Genomic DNA, 25,248 nt, shown 5'->3' with positions numbered 1-25,248 from the left:
CATAGAAGAGAGTAGGCTAATCAAGCTTCCATGACTCCAGACACACCCAAATGAGGTGCTATATGTGGCAGTCAGCCTTTTAAAAAAAAAAAAAAAAAAAAGATATCCTTTGATTTCAGGAAGGATAAGATAAGGTCTCTAATTCAGTCCTGGAAAATAATTTGTGATCTCTCTTCCTTGACCAGTAATGTGCAAATAACCCAGGTCTCCCCAAATGAGACATTTACAGAAGTCAGCATGAAGGGTGAAGTGAAATATCCCTATGTGAATGAAGAAGGAGCTTTAGTGAAGAGAAAACTTCTGAGTCTGCATGTCTTCAAGGGATAGTTGTAGATGCATCAAAATTTTGTGATGCTAAGGGATTGAGTGAGTGAGTGAGTGAAGCTGCTCAGTCATGTACGACTCTTTGTGACCCCATGGACTGTAGCCCACCAGGCTCCTCCCCCATGGGATTCTCCAAGCAAGAGTACTGGAGTGGGTTGCCATTTCCTTCTCCAGGGGATCTTCCTGACTCAGGGATCGAACCCGGGTCTTCTGCATTCCAGGCAGACGCTTTAACCTCTGAGCCACCGGAGTCACTCCGTTAAGGGAACTTAATGCTAAGGGAACAACCTAGATAATCAGGATTTCAACCCTGACATTATTGAGCTGATGAACTAAAGCTACCAATCTCTTACTCCTGAACTTCATTATGTGCTCCAAACTAAGCGTTATTTGCTGAAGCTACGATAGTTAGATATCCTGATACTTGTCACGAAAAGCTCTTCTAACAGATGTTACAGCACAGGCCATCATCTTTCTAGGACAACTACAATGGGAGTGAGGGAAGTGATAAAAGAAAGCTCTAGTGTGTTCCACATTTCGGTGCATGCCAGAGGGCTCAGTGGTAAAGAACCTACCTCCCAATGCAGGAGATACAGGTTCAATCCTTGGGTCAGGTCAGGAATACCCCCTGGAGTAGGAAATGGTAGCCCCACTCCAGTATTCTTGCCTGGAAAATCCCATGGACAGAGGAGCCTGGTGGGCAATAGTCCACAGGGCTGCCAAGAGTCAGACGTGTCTAAGTGACTGAGTACACACAGACAAGGGCACCTTCAAATCAAGGTCAGAACCTGAATATGAAGCTGGTCAAAGCTGTGCCATTTGGGTGTTAAAAATGGCAAGATTTGGGAGAATGGCATTGAAACATGTGAAATGTCATGTATGAAACGAGATGCCAGTCCAGGTTCAATGCACGATGCTGGATGCTTGGGACTGGTGCACTGGGACGACCCAGAGGGATGGTATGGGGAGGGAGGAGGGAGGAGGGTTCAGGATGGATTTTCTTTTATAAATAAAAAATAAATAAATAAAATAAAAATAAAGGTAATAAAAAAAATGCAAGTAGGTGGTTTTTATAAAACAAATGTATATATATGAGGGTCTTCTGAGTCTTCCTACCTGAGAAGATGACTTATTCATCCATCACACTAATCTGTAACCGAGCTGAGTGCTAAAAGATAACATTATTTGAATATACAATCAAGCTATAATTAACCAGAGATGACAATTATAAATAACATTGTGTCCCAGAGTTTCCAAGAAACCTGACATACACAGATCTTGGGTATGTTGAAACACTTCCAAGAAAAGTAAAGAAATGAAAAATCTCTTAGAAGTCTTCAATTAAAATGTGTTTCAGTACAAACGACTTTCATTATGTGTTTTGGTACATATGACTGGAAAACATTTGTCCCTCTCTTCACACCTCTAATTGTTTTCACTGCCCAATTACAGCTTTTCAGAATTAAGACATTCTAGTTAAGACAAGCATGTTGGTCATTTGAAATGTGAAGAAAAGTTAAAGTGTATAAGACTTGTGTACCCTAGAAAACAGATCTCTGTTATAGGTTTCCAATTATCTGGATCTTGGGTCATGCCAGCTCCTTCTATCTTTCTCTCTCCTTCTTCCCCACTTCTTACATTTATGTCACATACTTTCAGGATTTAGGAAGTTGGAAGGATTGCTAGAGAAAAAATGTCATCCTTTTAGGAGGGGAAGAGGAATTTATTTATATATATATATATTTATTGCCTTTATTCCTTTTGTTAGGATCTGTGAGGCAAAATTTCAAGCCAACTACTGATCTAACTATATACTTTGGCCATGGATAAAGTTGGATGATTATAACAATCTACTAAAAAGGTAGGTATTAAAAAATGATGACACCGTATGTCTAGTGATGCTGCTTCATGTGGAAAAACAAGCAGCCACTTCTGTTGAGTCAGGTATATAAGTGATTTGATATGCTCAGCAACACGGGGTCGTAATTCAGTTCCTGTAGGAATTTACCCACATAAATACACCGTGATTAACAATCAAAATCATAATTTGATCTAAACTGTAAGCTCTGTAATAGGCAGAGAACATATTTCCTTGTTCTCAATACAAGTACACAGCAGCACTGTCCCTGATACGTATGGGTCCTAATGTTGAATAATGACTAATTAAAAGATATAAATTTGACATTATTTCATTCCCATGAGTTGCAAGACATAGATTGATCATTAATTTTGTACAAATGTCAGCTAAGCCAGTTCAACAGGAAAAGGCAACCACAGTAATTCCTGCTTCTAAGAGAGCTTCAGTCTCAAGTGTCAAGGGATGAACTAATTTGAATTCTCCAGCTGAAAAGGTTTACTTACACATTACAAGTGTTTGCCAGACTACTGCAATAATGGATTTTTATATTTTCATATTTTACAGTTACATGATGCAATTTCATTTTTTTAGATTTTCACTTAAAAATCCATAAAAATATAAGATCATAGTTGAAGATGTAACTCTATTGCATTGATAGGGCATGGTGAAGAGATTCAGGAGCATAAACTTCTTGAGGATGAAGATATCTTAATTGGCCAACAGATTCTGGCAGGTATTACTTCAAGAATATTTTTTTTTAAGTTACTATAATTCTGTAAAAGAGAAAGGAAAATTGAAAGGAGTCGTTTTCAACAGAGGCAACTCACTCATGCAGCTCAAATAGGAGATGCTGACCAGAGAAATAAAACAAAGTCTGATTGTGGAAGTAGAAGATGAAGTGGAAATAAGGTCCCGAACAATGAACACTATGGAATAAAATGAATGCAGATGGTTCCACTCCTGTTACTTAATCAAAAGGCTGAGCAGAGTCACTGGAGCCGGCATGAAGTCATGTGTTAGAACAACAGCTGATCTGTATTAGAGAAGATTAACTCGCAGTGCCATGGTGGAAGGCCCAGGATTATTTTATGTACTTCTATTGCCTTACAAGCCGTCAGCACAATTATTGCCCTCCGATGTGAATGACTGATCTGTAACCACAGCTAAACAGCATGCTGCTTAGGGGCCTAGGAGCTTCATGAAGATGAATTTCCATACCATCAAAGTGCTTTTAATGGGTTCCCTGATCCAACCACAAGGCCTGTTTTGCAAGTATATAGAACTCTGGATGAAGGCTTCCTGTCCAAAAGGATTTGGTCGGTTGTCACTTGACAATTCCCAGCCAGCGCAGGGGAGGAGAGGGGGGAGATAGGTAGAGTTGTCTCTGCTTTGGAGGATTAAAAAAAAAAAAAAAGGGTACAGATGCTGGCTGAATGCAACCAACTGCTGTATCCACAGCTGAATTCAATGCGCTTAACAAATAACGGCAATTTAGCTATGCTTGCGAGGAATAGCTTGAGTCACTTTGCATTAGCATCTGGCTGAGTGTTAAACTCATTTCTACATGGGGTGCAGAGAAAAGGAATTTCTGTTCAAGCATCCTTTCAAGAATGTTTAAGTATTTGAATATAAATTCCTTTATGCTTGCCATCATTCCTTCTTTGAGTTGTCACTTCGTTTTCCCCCTTCCCTTCTGGTGCTTAGAGTTAGAAAATTTTTGTGTTCTTCGAACTGCACCATTGTTGCTCTTCTTAGGATGTGAGACTGCCAGGGAGGAACACTTGACCATGCTTGGCTCTCCCCTCTAGGAACAACAGAACTGAAATCATGTCTCCATCTTTCTGACCCATGGTCAGGTCAGAAGTACAGAAGTACATAACTTCAAGCATTCTATAGTAATATAACATATTACGTTTGCTGAATAAAACACAATGTAGCTTAGACAAAATAGTTTGAAATTACTGTAGCCCAGATAAAGTACACTTGGGGCAGGATCACACCTTCATTCACTATGCAAATTGCTAGCTTCTATATCCCGGATTGGGAAGATCCCCTGGAGAAGGGAATGGCAACCCACCCCAGTATTCTTGCCTAGAGAATCCCATGGACAGAGGAGCCTGGAGGGCTACAGTCCAAGGGGTGGCAAAGAGTTGGACATGACTGAATGACATTTTCACTTTCACTTAGAGATTATACGTAAAATTCCATAGAAAACCTGGGAAACCGGAAAGTTATCCAAATGAGCAGCCTGTCCATTCTGGATGATGCTGTTTGACTCATAAGCTTCCTTGAGTTATTACTAAGTAGCTGATTATTTTTTCTCTTATATACTGTATTTAGCTACTGGATTTTGAGAAAAAGGGGATTCAATGACACTTTAAAATTTGAATTAAAAATACCAAATATGACCAAAGGAAGTATAATCACTTCAAACCTTCTATAGTAACATATTATTTTTTTCTGAATTAAATACAATGTAGCTTAGGCAAAATAGTTTGAAATTATTATAGCACAGATAAATTCAGAAGTTTCACTGGGCTTAAGTATAATAATAGGTATATTAATACTGTTCCCATTTTAAAGAAAAAACTTTGTTTTACAATCAAGTGAAAATTTCCAATTGTGCAGTCACTTACAACGTGACAGTGCTTCGTGCTAGAAACATGTTACGATAAGCTCAGGCTCTTAGATACTTAGACCTCGAGCACGGGTATCATCCAAGCTTACGCTGATTAAAGAAGATTCAGCATTTTCAAATCCAGCTCATCCCCAAATACAAGTTGAGCATCTCTGTAAAGCAAAACTTTCACTTAGACCCAGATATTTCAAATGCCACTCTATTTCAATACAAAGTGATGGCAGAAGAGGGGATAGTAATTGTCAATAAGGTTCAGATGGATAGAAGAGAATTATAACCCTTCTCATTTCCAGATGGTTTTGATTACGATGGGCATGAAGAATTCTGAACCGATCAAGGGAAAGAGGGAGGGAGAACAGTCATTCTGAGGATGGTGAGAAAAGAAAAAGATAAAGAAGATATTCAAGCAATTTAAGTATTTTTGGAAAGCCAACCATTATTTTAGGAACTCACCTTTTCTGTCCGGCAGTTATTGAGACCTAGACTATTCACAACAGCCACCTTCCCGTCAAGCACCTGCTGTTCCCGCCGGAGCTGCTCCTTCATCTGCCGAGCTTCTTGGATTGCCTTGGTGACAGCATCATGGTCATTTAAATAACCTGAAGATGTAACAGAATGAAGGATATGTTTTGCACAAACATATAGATGGGTTAACCTTCCACCATAAAAATCACTTCTTTTTTGGGAGTGGCTAGTGTCTGGCATATACTAATTTTTTCAGTGGAATCAGTCTGAGATGAATGAATGAATGAATAATTGATGATGACTGATTCACATAATTACAACATGGTGCCAAACATCTGTTACCAAAACGTAATATTTAAGTGAAATACAGCTGGTTCCACATGTTTGAAAAGATGTTTAAAACATAATCTTTAAATAAACTTTTTTAGTCACCTGAGTATCTTGTAGTGCAAAAATACAACCTATCTTTAATTTTTTTTTCCCCTTTGAGGATCATTTGAATGTTACCAGAGAATACAAGTATTGATAATTATCACTGTTATTTACTGATACTCTCATAGTATTAGAAATGTCAATTTAGAGTTTGAGTATGACCACCTCATGTGAAGAGTTGACTCATTGGAAAAGACTCTGATGCTGGGAGGGATTGGGGGCAGGAGGAAAAGGGGAAGACAGAGGATGAGATGGCTGGATGGCATCACCGACTCGACGGACGTGGGTTTGTGTCAACTCCGGAAGATGGTGATGGACAGGGAGGCCTGGCGTGCTGCGATTCGTGGGGTCGCAGAGTCGGACACGACTGAGAGACTGAACTGAACTGATGACGCTATTAGGTTTGTCATATACAGAAGGAACAAATCACTATTAACCGACTCTGGAAGAAGAGCATTCTCCCCCTTGCATCCATCCATGGTGAAGTAAACCATAGATGGCAGTGGCTTGTGACAGATACAGACTTGCGGTGGTGAAGAGGCGAAATCTCAAGCACAAAATGTAACTGAGCACCTGTAATTGTTGGATAAGAAATGGTGGCTACTGGGTAACTATAATCACACTTAATTCACACTCTTAATAGGATGGTCAAATGACCAACTTATGTCTGCAACTCCACAATCCATAGTAAAAAAAAAAAAAAAAAAAAAGCCAAGCTATGTCTTTTAAAGAATAACAGGTGTAAGGAGAAAGGCTAATTTTAATTTTAATTTTAACACTGGTCATTTAATTTGATGCACACTATGCTGATAATCTGCATGATTTTAGGGGAGAATAGTGAGGGAAAGGGATCATTTTGCAAATATTGAAAGGAGAGCTAATATATCATCTTTCACTGTCCCTATCTTTTAACTAGGGCATAAAATGGCATAAACTGAATCTATAATATGAAATTGCCCAGAAAAGGGACTTGTTTGTGACATGAGGCTAAATCTAACCAGATCCATTGGTGAATTGTGACAGATGGAGGGACTGTGAGACAGAAGGCAGGCACTAATCACACATAAAATGACCGGCTTGCCTCAACATGTTCCATGGATTCCAGCAAACTTTACACCCTAATCCATTTTTAGAACAAAAAACATCTGGGCCATAAATCCTCTAATCTGCCAAAACACGCTATTAAATCCCCTGATTTGTTGAAAAACACTAAGATTAAAGAAAGGAAATATAAAATGGCTAACTGCCGTGTTAGGAAAGTGTTATTAATACTCTTTCTTTGTCTCAATTATGAATGTTCTGGTACTAAAGAGCCTTGTCTAATCATGTCAGATTACACATCCTCGTTATATTACTAGACTCTTCTATCTGATCTGCTGATTGCCAAAAAAACCTAGAATACTTTCGTGCTGCTTAAACATTTCTATTGAAGAAGCTGATGTCAGATTAGCACAGCGCTTTGGTGCTGTGCTTCTAAATGTGGCATGTCTTTTCCCCTTTATTATGTACAGACTGAGCATTGTCCTCTGATCTTGAGGCAGAAAGAGAAGTTCCAGGGCAGGCAACAGAAAGGGGAGCCTTGAGATACTATCTATTTTGCTTTTCTGAGCTCAATTCATTGGAACGTATTCAAAAAAACAACACATCCTTGCTCATTACAAATACAATATGAATAAAAAACAACTAGTTAGATCTAGGTCAGATTAACCTTTAGGGTTAACATGTACCTTAACTTATGGTCATTTTTAACCTTCTAGCATCCTCAGCATCCTGACTTGATACTTAAATATTATCTCTTAACTCATTGTGTTCACAAACACTACTCAAGAATGAAAAGCTGCTCTTATGTGACGGGGATGTTTTTGGAATATGTTCATTTAGCAAAAGATCTTAAGAAGGTCAGCCTGATTTCCCTATCCTCTAAACCCTGGCTCAGATGGTAAAGAATCTGCCTGCAATGCTGGAGACCTGAGATCAATCTCTGGGTTGCAAAGATCCCCATGGAAAGGGAATGGCAACTCACTCCAGAATTCTAGCCTGGAGAATTTCACAGATAGAAGAGCCTAGTGGGCTACAGTTCATTGGGTCACAGAGAGTCAGATGCGACTGAGCAACTAACACTTTACTTTTGTTTATGTATGGCCTGGTACCAGGGTACCATGCATTTTTGTAATCTACTTAGCTTCTCCAGAGCACAAATGTATTGGAAATGGTTTGGGACATGGAACTGAGTCAAAGTATGAATTCTTTATGCTTTTCAGGTACTGCCAAGATAACACTGTACAGGAGAAATTATTAATATATATGCAGAAAGGATGAAAATTATTTTGGGGGTGCATAACTGATAAACATACATATGTTCTGCAATGGCTATTTCCAGTGTGAGGTGTGCATGGGTGTGCAGGTAGGTGATCACTTTAAAAGCAATATTCTTGCTTTCAGAGACTTGAGCTTTAGTTAAAATGCTACATGAAATTCTAATGTGTATCTGCTGTGTTAAACCAAAAAGCTGTTTATATATTACAGAGTTGAATCATAATAGGATTGTTTGCTGATTCTTTATCTTTTGTTCTCACCACAGTCACCTACTTCCCAGTCTTGCTGGTTTCTTCTCTCAGTAAAAGACCTCATCTCTAACTCTGGAAGACCAACAAGGCTGAACTCTCACCTTCATGCCCCACCCAGACTCCTATCCCAGGCCAGCTTCAAATCTATCACCAACTGTACCCACTGCCTCTTTCTGTTTCAATGAAAAATCAAGGAAAATCCCCTAAACTCACACTCTAGATTTCTATACCTCTCTACTGGTTATTCTCTTTCACATTTCCATCGTCCACTTTGACTACTATTGCTACCAGCTCCACTTGCAAGTACCCAAGGCTCTCCTTCTGAACAAGCAAATAAATTCTCTCAACTTTGTGTTGCCCTCTCTTTCCAATCCTGTTTCCTTACCCTCCAAACCAAATTTCTCAAGATTCATAGCATATTCTCTCATTCCTACCTCCCTCTGCAATCTCACTATACTCTTGTTTCCGCTGCCCTTGCTCTTTCAGATGCCAAACCCAAGGGACACCTTCCATTCATGGCAGAAACAGCACTGGCAATCCCCTTGTTACTGAAACTCTTTCCTTCCCTGTTTCTCATCACAGCACTGGATCCTCATCTCAATTACTCCATCCTCATATCCTTGACTGAGATCTTTCTTCATCTGCTCCTTAAATTTGGTCCAGGATTTCAATCACCAGAAAATAATTTGTGCTTTGGAGTTGGATAAAACTGAACCTTACTACTTACTTGCTACATACAAAGTGTACACATTGTTTTACCTCTCTAAATCTCAATGGCCTTACTGGTTAAATGGAATGACCTCACTAGATAATATGGCTTTGTGAAGATTAAATGAGTTAATATGGTCTATTAGCATAAATAAATGGCCCATGAAAGTTACTCAGTAACTGTCAGTTTAGTTACAGAATGGCATAGTGAAACAGCTAAAACTTGGGCATTGGATTCACATGGATCCAGGTTTCTACTTCTTAGGAAGTGTGATATTTGCCAAATTATAACATTTAATTTCACTGAGTTTCCATTTCTCTCAACTGTAAAATGAACATAAGGCTAACGGAGGAATCAAATGACATACCACGTGAAGGAGTAGATAACATTTGGTACACCTGAGGAGGCAGTAAAAAAATGTTCTTGTATTTTTTTCCTCTCTCATTTTTCCCTATATGCTCATCCTTAGCAGTCCTGTTGCACAGCTTTGACCACTATGATAAAATCTTTTGAGGGGATATCCTTTGTTGTTGATACCGAGGTTCAGGGAGATATGGAGTCACCCATTAGAGTTCAAAAGACCCTGAATGATCACTTGATACATTTTATTCTGCCTTAATTATATACTTGAGCAGTAAGCGCATCTCAAGACAGGATCAGAAGGAAGGGTAAGTGTTTAGGAGAGGTTTGGTAAGCTTCTTATGAGGCAAATGGGACGGCAAAGACCAATATGGCTTCCAGTTAGCACCTCAAATGATATTTGGGAAATGCAGGTTAGGAATCATTAATGTAAGAAAGGTGTGAGAGTCTGTGACTGTGTTACACTTACAACAGTTTGATTTTTCATACCTTGGAGTTCTTTCTTAACCATAACCACCAACAAAATTCTCAAAATTAAAAAGGTACCTATTATATATTTTGAGGGCTTCCCTAGTGGCTTAGCGGTAACGAATCCTCCTGCAATACAGGACACCCGGGTTCGATCCCTGGGTTAGGAAGATCCCCTGGAGGAGTAAATGGCTACCCACTCCAGTATTCTTGCCTGGAGAATTCCATGGAGAGAGGATCCTGGCGTGCTACAGTCCATGGGTTCACAAAGAGTTGGACATGACTGAGTGTATACACATACATTATATATTTTAAGGGGCCAAAGGAAAGGACTAACTGGGAAGTCCAATCTAGAGGGGATAAAATCTAAACAGAAAGAGTGAATGAATGGCTGTTCCACAAGGGAAGAGCCTGTTAAAAGGTAGAAGGAAAAACAGCAAACTACTTGTAATGGGTTGAATTGTGTCTCTCAAAAAGCTAGTCTGTGTCCTAACCCCTAGTATTGGTGAATGGCATCCTTATCTGGAAATTGAGTCTCTGCAGACGTGTAAATTAAGGATCCTGAAGTGAGATCACGCTGGATTTATGATGGGCCTTAAATTCAATGATTTGTGTTCTTCTAAGAGAAAGGAGGGAAAGATTTGACATACAGTCTCAGGGAAGGAGGTTACAGGAGCATGGAGGCAGACACTGGAGCTATGTATCTATAAGTCAAGGAACGCCAAGGACTGTTGAAGCCTCTAGGAGCTGGGTTGTTGTTCAGTTGCTCAGTGGTGTTTGACTCTTTGCGACCCTATGGACTGCAGCATGCCAGGCTTCCCTGTCCTTCACCATTTCCCAGAGTTTGCTCAAACTCATGTCCATTGAATCAGTGATGCCATCCAACCATCTTGTCCTCTGTCGACCCCTTCTCCTCCTGCCTTCAATCTTTCCCAATGTTAGGGTCTTTTCCAATGAGTCAGCTCTTCACATCAGGTGGCCAAAGTATTGGAGCTTCAGCTTCAGCATCAGTCCTTCCAATGAATATTCAGGACTGATTTCCTTTAGGATTGACTGGTTTGATCTCCTTGCAGTCCAAGGGACTCTCAAGAGTCTTCTCCAACACAAGTTCAAAAGCATCAAATTCTTTGGTGCTCAGCATTCTTCATGGTCCAACTCTTACATCCATACATGACTACTGGAAAAATACATAACTTTGACTAGATGGACCTTTGTTGGCAAATTAATGTCTCTGCTTTTAATATGTTGTCTAGGTTTGTCGTAGTTTTTCTTCCAAGGAGCGAGCATCTTTTAATTTCATGGCTGCAGTCACCACCTGCAGTGGTTTTGGAGCCCTAGAGCTGGGAGAGGAGTGGAACAGATTTTCTCTCCATGCCTCCCGAGGAACTAAGCCTACTGATTCCCTGACTCTGGATTTCCTTCTAGCTTCCAAATAGTGAGACCCAGTTTATGGTAATTTTTCGTGACAGCCTTTCAAACCAATATATGGCAATTAGACTTAAGGAAGCTCCTAAGACTCAAGGGATGATCCTAAAGACTGTAGAGTATCTACTGCCTGTCTCAAACCCTTCCTGATTTCCAGCCATACAGGTCTGTCTGCCAAGCTTCTCTACTGGACTGTCCCATGCAGCATGTCTAGCACGGAATTCATCATCTTTCCACCACCTCACTCTGTTCTTCCTACATTCCATGTCCCTTTCCAGTTGCACATCCAGTCACTTGGGAGCCATCTAAGATACCTCCTTCAATTCATATGTACAAAACACAAGACAACCAGTGTCTGGGGTTATGCCTCCTCCTCAGCTCTCAAATATGCTTTTTCTCCATCCCCACTGGCTCCTCCTTTCGCTGAAGCCACCTCTTATTTCACTTGGGCTAATGTTTTCACCTCTTAACTGGTTTCCCTCTTTAAGCATACACCCCTTGAATCTCTCTCCTACTCTGCTTCCAGCTGAAGCATTCCAATATCTTCCAAAAAAGGAAATTTGAATCACTTCACTTTACCCAATTAAAAACTCAACTCTTGCTTTCCTGGTAGCTCAGCTGTTAAAGAATCTGCCTGCAATGCAGGAGACCCCAGTTCAATTCTTGGGTTGGAAAGATCTGCTGGAGAAGGGACAGGCTACCCACTCTAGTATTCCTGGGCTTCCCTGGTGACTCAGATGGTAAAGAATCCACCGGCAGTGTGGGAGACCTGGGTTTGATCCCTGGGTTGGGAAGATACGCTGGTGAAGGGAAAGGCTACCCACTCCAGTATCCTGGCCTGGAGAATCCCCACAGATAGAGGAGCCTGGTGGGCTACAGCCCATGGGGTTGCAAAGAATTGGACATGACTGAGCAACTTTCACTTTCACTTTCCTACTGCAGAGCTTCAGCATTTCTTAAGTTGACGATCTGAATAGTCTGTGAAAAAAATAATTCCATGTTCAAAAGAGTAAGGGAAATACTAAATTAAAGTTTAAAAGGTTTCTCTGTGGCATGTATTCCCCAAATCTTGAATACATTAATGCGACTGTGAATCTTCCAGAGATAACAACAGTATCATATTCCAAATATCCTGGAACAAGAAACTCTTTAATGTTCCCCCAAAAGCATCATTCTGGGATAAATTCCAAACACTTTAAAATGGCCTAATAGTCTCATGATATCAACCCTGCTTATCCTTCCCACGTCATTTCCTGCTGGTTTCTCAAGAGCTCTGTGCTTAAGCTGCACGGAACTATTTCCTGTTCCAAGGACAAGCCTTCCTCTTCACCCCCTCCTCTGTCTCCCGAGCTTTCCTCTTAAACTGAAATAGGCGTTTTCTGGTGTGTTTGGGAATTTACTCAAATGTCAAGCCTTCTTAAGAATTTTCCTGACATACCCCAGACATGCTCCTTGGCAACCTCAGTACTTCTCATCTCCAGGCTCCTGCAAAAGCTTGGAGATGCTTTTACTGTCACGTTGTCTCTTGTTTTTGTAAGTTTGTCTTTCATGCGAATCTATGAGTTATTTGAGGGCAATTTTTTTTTCCTTTCAGCCTTTTATTCCTTTGGCCCATGGTAGAGTCTGTTGAAGGAATAAATGCATATTTCCAAGTTGAAAGTATCTTCCTTTGTAATTCCAAGTTCATTGATGATCTGCTTCATCATATAAATGGGAGCCTAAACCACATGACACAGGTTTCTTAAAATTCATGGCTTTAAAGTGTACTATCAGGGTAATACAAATTCTTATTTACTGCATTTAATTATTTTACATAGAACTTATTGGCTGTAGTAAAAGTAAGGGAACATGTGTTTCAAGTAATATTCAAAAAATATTGTTTTTTCTGTTTTCTGAGGTCACTTATCAACATCAAATTTTTGGTACCCTGATACGCAGCCATTTCTTCATCTATTAAAATTTGTGAGAATTAGATAATAAATGTGAAATTAAACTGTAAAGTGCTATGGAAATATTAATTGTTAGATGCTGAATAATATCCTTAACTTCTTGATAATCTAGTGGCTTTCTAATAAATGATTACAGTTTCTTGTTCAATAACCTACCTTCACAGAAGCTTTTTCTCATTAAAAATGTAAACTAATGAAATTTACAGGTAAGATGCTTATTCACATAATTGTATTTTAAATTAGCAAGCTGTAGAGATAAATATCACATTACTGGACTTGAAAATATTGCCCTTCATTTTACTGAATCAACGTGCGTCTCCTATATTCGGTCAGTAAAGTTTTACATTTCATGCGTTAATGCCTCTGAGGAATGAAAGGCAAGAATAATATGTTCCAATATCTTCCGAAGACATGATGGAACAAAGACTCTAGATATCTAAATCCTTAGTTTGAGACTTTCATCTGCTTATCCTCCATACTCAGCAAAATGTATGGCACAGAGACAATATTCAATACCCATTTATGGGATGAATGAGGGAAAGGATAAATAGAAGACTGAGAAGAACATCTGAGGCAGAGAGGCTGCCAACAGGTAACAACGAAAAAAGACAGCATGCAACCCAGAGACCATGACTGTAAGGTCTCCACCTCCACTGGCTGTGAGGTTTGAGTAAGTTACCAGGTGGGCACATGCATCTGTTTCCTTACAATTCCAGTAGTGGTAAGAACTACAGAACCACAGGACTGCCCTCACTGTGATAGGGACTTACTCAGAATCCCTGGGTAAACGCTTAGCCTCTTTCAGCTGCGGTTCCTTACCTGGAAAATAACAATTTCTGACTAGATGACAGGGATATTTGTTGCTGTTGTTTAGTCGCTCTGTTGTGTCTGACTCTTTTGCGACCCCATGGAATACAGACCCCAGGCTCCTCTGTCTATGGGATTCTCCAGGCAAGAATACAGGAGAGGGTTGCCATTCCCTTCCCCAGAGGATCTTCCTGACCCAGGGATCGAACCCACATCTCCTGCACTGGCACTGAGCCACCAGGAAGCCCTAGTTAAAGGTGTATAATTTTAAAATAAACAGTGAGAAAACAAACTAAAATGCTTTGATAAAAGTTGAAAGTTATACACAGCAAAGGTTGGAAAGGGCAGTAAAGGAAAGATAACATCTGGCCAAAAGATTCTAAAATTATCCATCATTCTTCTGAAGTATTCATGCTTTTTAAGGAGCTTTCAATGGTGCTGCCTATCATTTGCATATCATACAAAAGTATTCTTATAGAATGCAGTGTAATACTGCTCACCAACCTCAAAAACTCACACTCTTTATTTGTAGCTAATAGATATATAGCAAAGAGCCCCATGTCATTAATGATAACTTAAGTTATCTTTCGATCCACAGTTTTCCCTGGCTTATTAAGGGCATAACACATTAATTTTTCTTTCAGGGTTGACCTTTACAACACCATTAATGCTCACAGCTTTTATCCCACTACATTATTACTCATTATAGTTTCAGCTTTCAACATCTGCATTTGTTGAAAAGAGAAAAGTAAATTGTAGTGGCATCGAATCCTCAGAAAATGTGAGGGATGTGTATGTGGTGAAGGGCCTTCTCAGGAAAAGAAAATACAAGTTTCAGTAGTGGAAAAAGTCAGATGATAAATGTCATTAAGTACATTCTTGCCTTTCTAAAATATTTTGTCATACTTAATCCTCAGAATGCTGAAATAAAAACTCCTCACATGACAAAAAATGCAAATATATCAGTTATTCCCTTAAAGATTCCAGTTCTGGGGCTATTACAAAAGTATCTCATACACCAACAGTGTCATATTTATGAGCTTTCATGTCTATTATGGAAGTGAATCCTTTTTGCCAAACAAAATATTTTTCCTTTTACATGCTTTGGACATGAAAGCAAATCTTATCTTGGTGTCTACTTTGGATGTTGAGCAGAGTAACTGAGAGATCATAACAGAATGGTGCATAATGATAAAAAGAACACATGCGCCCCAAACCATTTTCAAATTCTGAAAACCTCCATTTTCTTTGTTTCCCTTCTACGGCCGCCCCACTGGCCCTGACCAACTTGCTCTTGGCAAATAATCTGGAAGAGAACATTGTGGAGATGGAAGCACTGGAAATATACTCCTTCAGCTTTCTTTCTGTCCATCTCACGATTTCCTTGTAACTTTACCCCTTTTCTCCCCTCATTTCCTCAGTCTTCGAGAAAAAAGGGGCATTTCTTCTTTCCAAAGCTAATGCTGTCTCGTTTCTTCTTGATCTGTTATCACCCATGGAGTCTTTATATCTAAAAATGTCTCAAATTCATCTTTGTTTATATATAAAGACATATAATTTCCTATTCTAAGACCTGTCTCTACTTAGTCTTCTTAAAATATAATCACCTCTCAACACCAAGCTTACAAAAAGACTGATTCATGTAGCCAATGCACTTTCTGTCTTCATGTGCTTCGAATCTTTGTAACTGGAAGTCTCCTAAACCATTCTACAAAGCCTCTCTGTTATAGTTTACCTGTCCATGAGTTCCAGGTAAACAAAGGCTTTTCTTCTTCATGTTCTTTAATTCTTCTATAGAATGTGACACCATCAAATAACCCCCTCCTTTTTCAAATTTCAATTTGTCCTAGACAAGCAGGTCACTGCTTTCTCATCATCTTTATTCTAAGATGCTCACTTGTTCTTTATCAGTTTCCCTCTTAAAAAAAAGTGTGGTGGTTGTTTAGTTGCTAAGTTATGTCCAACTCTTGCAACCCCATGGACTGTAGCCTGCCAGGCTCCTCTGTCCATGGGATTCTCCCGGCAAGAATACCGGAGTGGGTTGCTGTTTCCTTCTCCAGAGGATCTTCCTAACCCAGGGATCAAACCCAGGTCTCCTGCATTACAGGCAGATTCTTCACTGACTGAGCTATGAAGGAAGCCAAAAAAACAAAAAAAGTGTGGTACTTTAGAAATACGTCTGAAGATAGACTTTGATACTGATTAGAGTTGGGGCCTAATTCCCCTTTCTCAGAATTGGGCTGAACTTAGTGATTCTGTTATAATGAAAAGAATAAAGCAGAACAGACTGAGTGACTTTGGAGACCAGATCATAAAAGGCACCGTGGCTTTCTCTTTGCTCTCCTTCCTGGATCACTCACTCTGGAGAAAGTTAGTTGTCATTCTATGAACAGCTCTATAGAAACACCCACATGGCAAAGTACTGAGGTCTCCAGCCAACAGCCACGTGAGTAAGTCATCTTGGAAAAGGATCCTGTATCCCCAATAAAGTCCAGGTCCCTGGCTTCCATCTTGACTGGAACCATAAGAAAGACCCTAAGGTAGAACTAGCAGCTAAGCTGTTTCCATATCCTGACCATTAGAAGCTACGAGGTCATGAATGTTGGTTGTTTTTAAGCTGGTGAAATTTAAGTTGGTTTGTTACACACTAAGAGATAATTATGGGCTTCCCAGGTGGCTCAGTGGCATAGAATCTGCCTGCCAAGCAGGGGATGTGAATTTGATCCCTGGGTAGGGAAGATCCCCTGAGAAGATAATGGTAACCCACTCCAGTATGCTTGCCTGGAAAATCCCATGGACAGACAAGCCTGCATGGCTACAGTCCATGGGGTCACGAAAGAGTCACACACAATGTAGTGACTAGACAACAACAAGAGATAACTATACACAGCGTATAATGCCTCTGACTTTTTACCCCACATCCTTTCTTACCATACACACTCTCTGGTGAACTTATTTGCTCTGATGGCTTCCAGAACCTCGTTAAGGAATATTTTCCATGTCTAAAATTCTAGCACCCCTTTCACATACCAGATTTACTAATTAAGAACATCCTCCTGAACCTCTCTACCTAAAGTTGACGCCTGAAGTTTCAAATTCAACACTTATTTTTGTCTTATCCCAACCTACGTTGCTCTGGTCCTCTCTTTCACAGTTCAGGGAGTGGGGAAGCACTATCCTTTCTAGATTGTAATTAAAAACCCCAGACTTCTCTGTCTCTAACTTGAACATCACCAGATTCATTTTACTGTGGATAAGTTACATCAATTAGTCTTTAAAGATATCTCTTCAACTTATTCTTTCCTTTGCTTTATCGTTGTTTATTTCTAGCTTGCATAACTTACTCTTGTCCTCCACTAAAACAGTGACTTTCCTGATTCTAATCTTTGCTGTCAATACTCTTCTTAAAATTCTGATCAAATTGCTGTCTGAAGAAAAAGTAAAAAATTTCTTAGGATAGCATCCCATCAGACTCCATCCGCCCCTTTCAGTTTTAACTCTGATCAATTTCCACTACACACTCATTCTCTATTCCAGTAAAATCAGTGTATTTCTCAAAAATATGATATTTTACTCTGGGTTCTATCTTATAGCATAAAATACCTAGGGATACATCTTTTTTAAGGCTCCATTTGAATTAGTCTATTCTTGATCCTTCCCAAATAGAATCTAATACTTTCATCTTTTTGACTATACGATTGTTATCTGGGTGCTAGAATAGAACTTGCAACAGTTGATTTAAACTATAAGACAGATAACTCCCCCCACCTTAACTGGACCCTGGCTCGTTGAGGGCTGATCTGTGATAGACTCCACATAACTGCATGCAAATAGTAAACATTAATAAATGTGGGGTTTAAATAAGTTTTTACAGTCTAATTTATGTGTTACTAAAATAAAAATTACTGGAATTTTTAAAAGCTTATAGAAGCATTTTCCAGTGTTTGTTTACTGAAATGACAATCATGTAGAAATGAAGTGACCAACTTTTTATAATATTTTGGTGTAGTGAAGTAAATCTCAAGAAATATGGAACTGAAAAAAAAACACAAAAACAAAAACTTGACATCCTGATGGCTGACTATGATCCAGGCACGATGTACTTCATCATTATATATACTTCATACACATCACACAAATGGAAATAAATTTCAGTCACTGAAAAGGCAAGTCACCTAACAACAACCTGGAACCAAGGGTCTCTGTGATTAGCCAGTTAGGTCTCTTTTTCATAAACTTAAGATCATCAGTCATATCAACAAACATAACCAATTCAATTAGATTTTCAGGGGGGCATTAGCACTTGCAGTTCAGTTATACATTTCAATTTAATGTTTAAAACAGACCTGTGAAGTTCATCATATTGAAATTCTCCTCTGGAACTAAAGCCATGTAGAGGCTATGCATGATCTGCCATTAAAAGATGCTTTCATTCAATTGTCATAAACAGAAAATCAACAAGAACAAAAGAAACAGGACTTACCTATTGTGCTAACTCTGGCTGAAGGACTAGCTAATGATGCTGGGACAGAGGCTTTGAGGGGGCCTGCCCCACTGTTTATTCTCAGAGCTGGCATATGGGGAGAGGTGGGTGATGTGGGTGATTTGCCATCAGAGGTCTTGGGTTTAGCTGATAGGTTCAGTGGCTGTGCCACTTCATCCTGAAATGATCATCAGAACATGAGCTGTGATAAGGAAAGTCTGATTAAAAATGTCTAGAAAAACATAGGTATAATGCCTGTCATTTCCCATCAAATACTCTAACAATCCGTGATCTTAGCATTCGGTTTGAACATTACAGTGTTTGGTTAGCTGTCAACAATGGCACTTTCAACTACATATTATGAAAAACCTTTTGTATAAGAGAAAGTTCACGTACACTCAACTATCCAGAGTGTGTAACTGATGCCACCTGTAAAAAATATTCTTAACAAAGATATTATTTGTACTATTCACTTTTATTGAGTGACAGTGCATAATTTGCATAAAACTATAATGTAGATTTTTTTTCAACCTGCAAAGAATAGGCGTTGAGTCCCAGCCATCTTTGGATCCTGGTGCTTAGTCAGTGTACCTAGAGCCTCCATGATGGAGGAGTTAAATGGTGTGTACCTCTGATTAGAACTGTTCTCCAAATTAAACACAAAAAAAGAAGAAAACTTTTCTTTCTTAAAAAAAAATCCCTTTTCCTAGGTTTCACAGAAACACTTTAGGGTTTGATCTAAAAATGAAAATACACATAATTAGCATTATATTAACATATATCATTTATTTATATGCAATACTGTTCTAAACATTTAGCATTACATTTTTAAAAACCCATATTTTCCTTACAGTGTATTACATGGTGGTATGAAGACCAGCATGTGGCCAGCTCGGCATGTATGGTGACTTCCATGTTCTCTGCTTGAAGAGGTCAAGGGTACATAGTTTACATTTTATTCTATAAAACATTCTATTTTATACCTTTCTATGTCAGCTTTTTTGTAAGTTCAAATATAAAATTTATGGGTATAATTATCACTAAAATGTCCATCACAATATAAAAGAATCAGATTACCTTAACATTATATTACTATTCTTTCATTGCAAAGTAAGAAAGTTATTCCTTTTTTGTGCTCTAAAATTGCAGTATGGTGTCATTTGTATTTTACTATTTATATAATCTCCAATTTTACCTATGTATTATTGTAGAACAAAAATTTGGTTGCCACTAAGTTTCATCCCCATGAGTCAAGAACATAAAATATCTACCAGTAACAGGATAACTTGTTGAAAGTAGAACAATTTAGAATCAAAGGGTGTGATCTGGTGACATGGAAACATATTAATTAATGCGTACAAAATTTGATATGTATCTATTTACCCAAAACACTGAAATAAATCACTTTACAAAAATGGCATGATATGATATTTCAAGTTTATATTTTAAAAGCAATTTACTGTTATTCGATTCCACGGTTAGCTTCACTTAAGAAACTCGAACAGGCTAGGGAAAATCATACCTGAACTTTTTTTTCAATTCTGCTTTCTTTTTCAGAGAAAATAAAAGTTATTTGAAAATCCATGAGATAATTCAAGTGGCAATCTAGGATCATGATAGATGCATAAAAAATTATTGACCATAATATCCTATTTATATGAATTTATAGAATCTTGGAAGGAAGTATAATAATTCCATGACTGGTTCAATATATAATTTTGAGCAAAATATTTTAAAAACTACAGGGCAAAAATCATTCCCAGATCTTTCAACATTTACTGAGTGAGTCAGTCATAATCCTTATGGCAGATCCCCAGAATACTGTGCCTTTCCCCCCTATACTCCAGTGTGGATGAAAACTTCTCAAAATGTGATCTCTGAACTAGTACCATCAGTACCACCTGGGAACTTGCTAGAAAGACAGATTCTCTATTCTAGAAACTCTGGAGATAGGTGCCAGCAACCTATGTTTTAACAAGCATTCCCAAGTGATTCTGATGCACACAACCATTTGAGAGTGAAAAAGTTGGCTTAGAGCTCAACATTCAGAAAACGAAGATCATGGCATCTGGTCCCATCACTTCATGGGAAATAGATGGGGAGACAGTGGAAACAGTGTCAGACTTTATTTTTGGGGGCTCCAAAATCACTGCAGATGATGATTGCTATGAAATTAAAAGATGCGTACTCCTTGGGAGGAAACTTATGACCAACCTAGATAGTATATTGAAAAGCAGAGATATTACTTTGCCAACAAAGGTCCGTCTAGTCAAGACTATGGTTTTTCCAGTGGTCATGTATGGATGTAAGAGTTCGACTGCGAAGAAAGCTGAGTGCCAAAGAATTGATGTTTTTGAACTGAGGTGCTGGAGAAGACTCTAGAGAGTCTCTTGGACTGCAAGGAGATCCAACCAGTCCATCCTAAAGGAGATCAGTCCTGGGTGTTCATTGGAAGGACTGATGTTGAAGCTGAAACTCCAATACTTGGGCCACCTCATGCGAAGAGTTGACTCATTGGAAACTACCCTGATGCTGGGAGGGATTGGGGGCAGGAGGAGAAAGGGACGACAGAGGATGAGATGACTGAATGGCATCACCAACTCGATGGACATGAGTTTGGGTGAACTCTGGGAGTTGGTGATGGACAGGGAGGCCTGGCGTGCTGTGATTCATCGGGTCTCAAAGAGTCAGACATGACTGAGCGACTGAACTGAACCGAACTGAACCTTACATAGTTAAAGGGAGATTATTTAAAAATTTTATTTATGAGGCTTCTAAAGTCTCCAAAAACCTTCCTCAATATAAGGGCATAACATTAAAAATACATAGTGGTATCTCAAATCTTTAAAATGTTATCAGAACATATTGTGAGCTAACAATATGAAATGAAAAGATGTATATGCATAACAAACTAAATGATGCTGAGATTCCATGGGTCATTATGGATTAGAATTCAGATTTTCTCTCTGTTTTTCAACCTAAAAATCCTGTCATACCAGAGTTTTATCAACTATTTACTTGGGCTTTCCAGGTGGTGCCCATTGTAAAGAACCCACCTGTCAAGGCAGGAGACATAAAAAGATGTGGCTTCAGTTACGCAACTGTAAACACTGAAGGCACTTTTCCCCTTATAAAAGTTGTACCTGCTTTGAAACTACTGGCTTTTGTCATGGTAGACTGAAACCTCTTTTGACAGCATCACCCCACAGCTCTTGCAAAAGTTTTGAAGGGATGAAAGTGAAAGTGAAAGTCACTCAGCTGTGTCCAACTCTTTGGGACCCCATGAACTATACAGTCCATAGAATTCTCCAGGCCAGAATACTGCAGTGGGTAGAGTTCCCCTTCTTCAGGGGGTCTTCCCAACCCAGGGATCGAACCCAGGTCTCCTGCATTGCAGGCAAATTCTTTACCAGCTGAGCCACAAGGGAAGCCCTTGAGGGGATACTTGGAGAAATTAAAGGTGGCTGTTTCACTTGATTGTTCACAAAGAAAGGAGCATATTCTCAGAGGGGCAACAGAGATCTATGAGCACAAGAGAAATCAAGTCTGAATGTGTATGCTGGGGAGAAGTGGTGTTCATGAAGATGATGCAGATGTGGGTGCTGATGGGGTGAAATGTCATATACTTAGCTTTAAGCAATAAGAAGTGTTATAAGCTCATACTAAAAAAACTACCAAAAGCACTGATGACAGCAAGTGACCTGCTGGAATCTTAATATTTTCCTGCATTCAAGGCAGCTCAGATGTCTGAAAGCCAAAAAGTGCAAAGCCCCAAGGACATAATAGAGGTTGACGGCTCCAAAGTTGATAGATACATCATTCAAAATTGCCTCTCCTTCTCCTTCATTGTATGACCAGGCTAATGATATATAAGAATCCACAAGCCTGATCCTTATACTGGTAACTATATAAATAATTTTTGACCCATTGTATGATATTATTTCCCAACTTGGTTCTTTTAATAATTTACTACTGAGCTATTATACCAAATGCCCATTATGCATGAAGAATACAAAAATTACAGTAGTTTTCCATTTTCTATTATTTTTTATTTGACTAGATGAAAATTTTAAAACCACAACTATAAAATGGAGGTGGACTATTTACGATGTGCATTCACACAATTACAAATATGCACCATAAATGCCAAAAGTAAGGCTTTTCTATGTTGTTTTTCATTTGTGATATCTTATCATTTAGGAGAAACATGAAAACATAGCATGATTAGCCACTATTCTTAACAAATAAAACATGTTTATATTATAAATAATTAGTTTATATATGAAATAATGTTATTTTGAAGGTTAGGAAAGCACTGGAAAAGATGGCATTTATATGAAAGTAAACCATCACGCAAGGAGGAAAGCAAGTTCCTTTTAATTATTAATACTTGTCCAACTGTTGAATGTGGTTGCCAGCTGAAAGTTTTGGCATATTTAAAGTTTAGCATATTTCATACTTTTATCATTTATACACAAAGTAATAGTTAAGAAGAACTATTAGCTATATTGCTGTTGAATAGCTCTAAACTTTTACATGAAATTATAAGGCAAGCATTTAAGCTTTTAAAAGTGTAGCTAAGGTAAGCACGTTTTAACTAACTAAAGGTAATATTCTACATAGTTATGCAATTCACTATAAATATTTCAAATCATTTATTTAATCTTTAATACTGTGAAGTGATTAGTAAGTTCAGAAAGGAAATGAAGGCTCAGGAAGGTCTAATGAAACCCAGGTTTTTGGACTCAACATACAATACCCTTTTCATTTACATGACAAATTTAAACTTAAAGAGATGCTGATGAAATATAATTTCTGGAATTCAGCCCTAAACCATATAATTCTATCACATAATAAACCACATAAAGTTCAGTATACATGCAATAAAATGAACTAACACACACATTTGGGACTTTATATATATATAGTTTAAAAGTTGAAGCACAAGTTGTTAACTTGTTTTGGTGATTTTTTAAATGCTTCTCTGTTCACTACACCATATAGCACCAAAACTTTCCCTCAGTAATACTAAAGACTTGTTACATTAGTCTATTCTTTGTGAAAAATACCAAGTGTTCATGTATAATATGGCAGAAAATATAACAATTCATACAATAATGTGCAAGATAATACTGTTTTGTACATCCAAATACAAGTTTTAGGAACCTATTCATGACTATAAATTCCCTGAATAAGGAATTATTAAATCTTAGTTGTCTAGGATAGAATGCAAAACAAGGACAATCCAAAAAACATGTAGTTCAGGAATGGCCCACTTACAGCTCTTATGAGTTGTCTGAAAGCAAACATTTCACTTAACATCAGCTTGTGGTTACAGTACTAGAGATATTGCAGAGATTCTAATGAATTTGTATCCCAGCCAATGAAAAGCTCCCATACCTATAAATTATAAATTAGATAAAGAAAAGAACTTAACACAAATATATTGCCTTAGATGCACTGAAGAAATATCAATTATGATCATTAATGCAGCAACCATTTCCTTAGAAACTTAACACACACTGTAAAATAACTATATAAAGGTAATATATATTCATTTGGTTTTCAAATCTTAAGTTTATTCTAGGGTCTTCTCTTGTGGCTCAGAGGTAAAAAATCCACCTGCCAATACAGGAGACAAGGGTTCAATCCCTGATCCAGGAAAATCCCATATGCTATGGAGCAACTAAGCCTGTGCACTAGAGATATTGAGCGTGTTCTCTGGAGCCCATGCGGTACAACTACGGAGCTGGCGTGCTGCAACTACAGAAGCCCACATGCCCTAGAGCACACACTCTGCAACAAGAGAAGCCGCCACAATGAGAAGCCTGTGCACCCAAGCAGAGTAGCCTCTGCTCACTGCAACTACAGAAAAGCCCACACAGTGATGAAGACTCAGCACGGGCAAAATAAACGAACAAATAAAATTGTAAAATGCTTTTAAAAAGTCTATTGTAGAAAAAGACATGTTGCTATATTACAACTGCATAATACTCATAATTCTGTAATGTGCAAAGACCAAATTCGTTACAGAAATCAAACAATTTATCAAAGAAAAGTCATTCTCCAGAATCCTGGAGGGTTATTTCTCTCTCCACACTCCTAAGCCTTCCTTCATGCTTTTGCTAAGGAATTTTAATAGAGAACTAGAGAACAGGGATACCAGTGTCCTAAAGAAGTCTACTCCTTCTTCCTATTTGCATTCTTGTCCTTCACAACACAGATCTCTACCAACATGTGGGAACCTGGACCACAAGATGCACCATTAATGGGATGTGCATATGATTCTATTCTCCAGAATAAAAATTTCATCTTTATTTACTTTCTCTTCTCATTATCTAGTTGATGATGTAATTCATGTCGTATCACTGCTGCTGCTGCTGCTAAGTCGCTTCGTCGTGTCCGACTCTGTGCGACCCCATAGACGGCAGCCTACCAGGCTCCCCCGTCCCTGGGATTGTCTCCAAATTTCACTTCCTTAAATATTTATCTAAAGTAGTTATTGAAAATCAAACATTTATTTGGTAGTTAACAAATGTATAGCACTCTGATGACAAAGAACAAGATCATATACACTTACCTAATCATCCATCCATTCATTCATGGACTTCAACTATTTAACAATGGGTATTTTATGTTGGGCATTAAAAAATGCACATCACTTGACATCTAGGCGTGTGGCTTTGAGGCTTTTGCTTTGTGTGTCCAGTAATAAAGATGTAAAGAGGTGTGCTGACTTTTTATTCAAGCCCTAGGTACAGAG

The 25,248-nt window shown here is 38.5% G+C and overlaps 1 protein-coding gene across 50 annotated transcripts in view; it reads right to left on the bottom strand.

Annotated features, from left to right (window-relative positions):
• Nucleotides 1–25,248, bottom strand: part of SOX5 (SRY-box transcription factor 5) — a 1,169,920-nt gene that overhangs the window by 32,396 nt on the left and 1,112,276 nt on the right. For all 50 annotated transcript variants that reach the window (XM_086401754.1, XM_086401750.1, XM_086401772.1 and 47 more), the window contains 2 exons: nucleotides 18,486–18,663; nucleotides 5,274–5,419 (listed from right to left, as the gene is read on the bottom strand). In XM_086401754.1, the coding sequence (XP_086257880.1) occupies nucleotides 5,274–5,419; nucleotides 18,486–18,663 (324 nt within the window). The remainder of the gene's footprint in view (nucleotides 1–5,273; nucleotides 5,420–18,485; nucleotides 18,664–25,248) is intronic.

This window comes from Bos grunniens, chromosome 5, assembly GCF_055505025.1.
Source record: "Bos grunniens cultivar Pamir isolate PY7600 chromosome 5, Bosgru_T2T1.0, whole genome shotgun sequence".
Lineage (NCBI taxonomy): Eukaryota > Metazoa > Chordata > Mammalia > Artiodactyla > Bovidae > Bos > Bos grunniens.
This window is presented reverse-complemented; position numbering and strand designations above follow the sequence as displayed.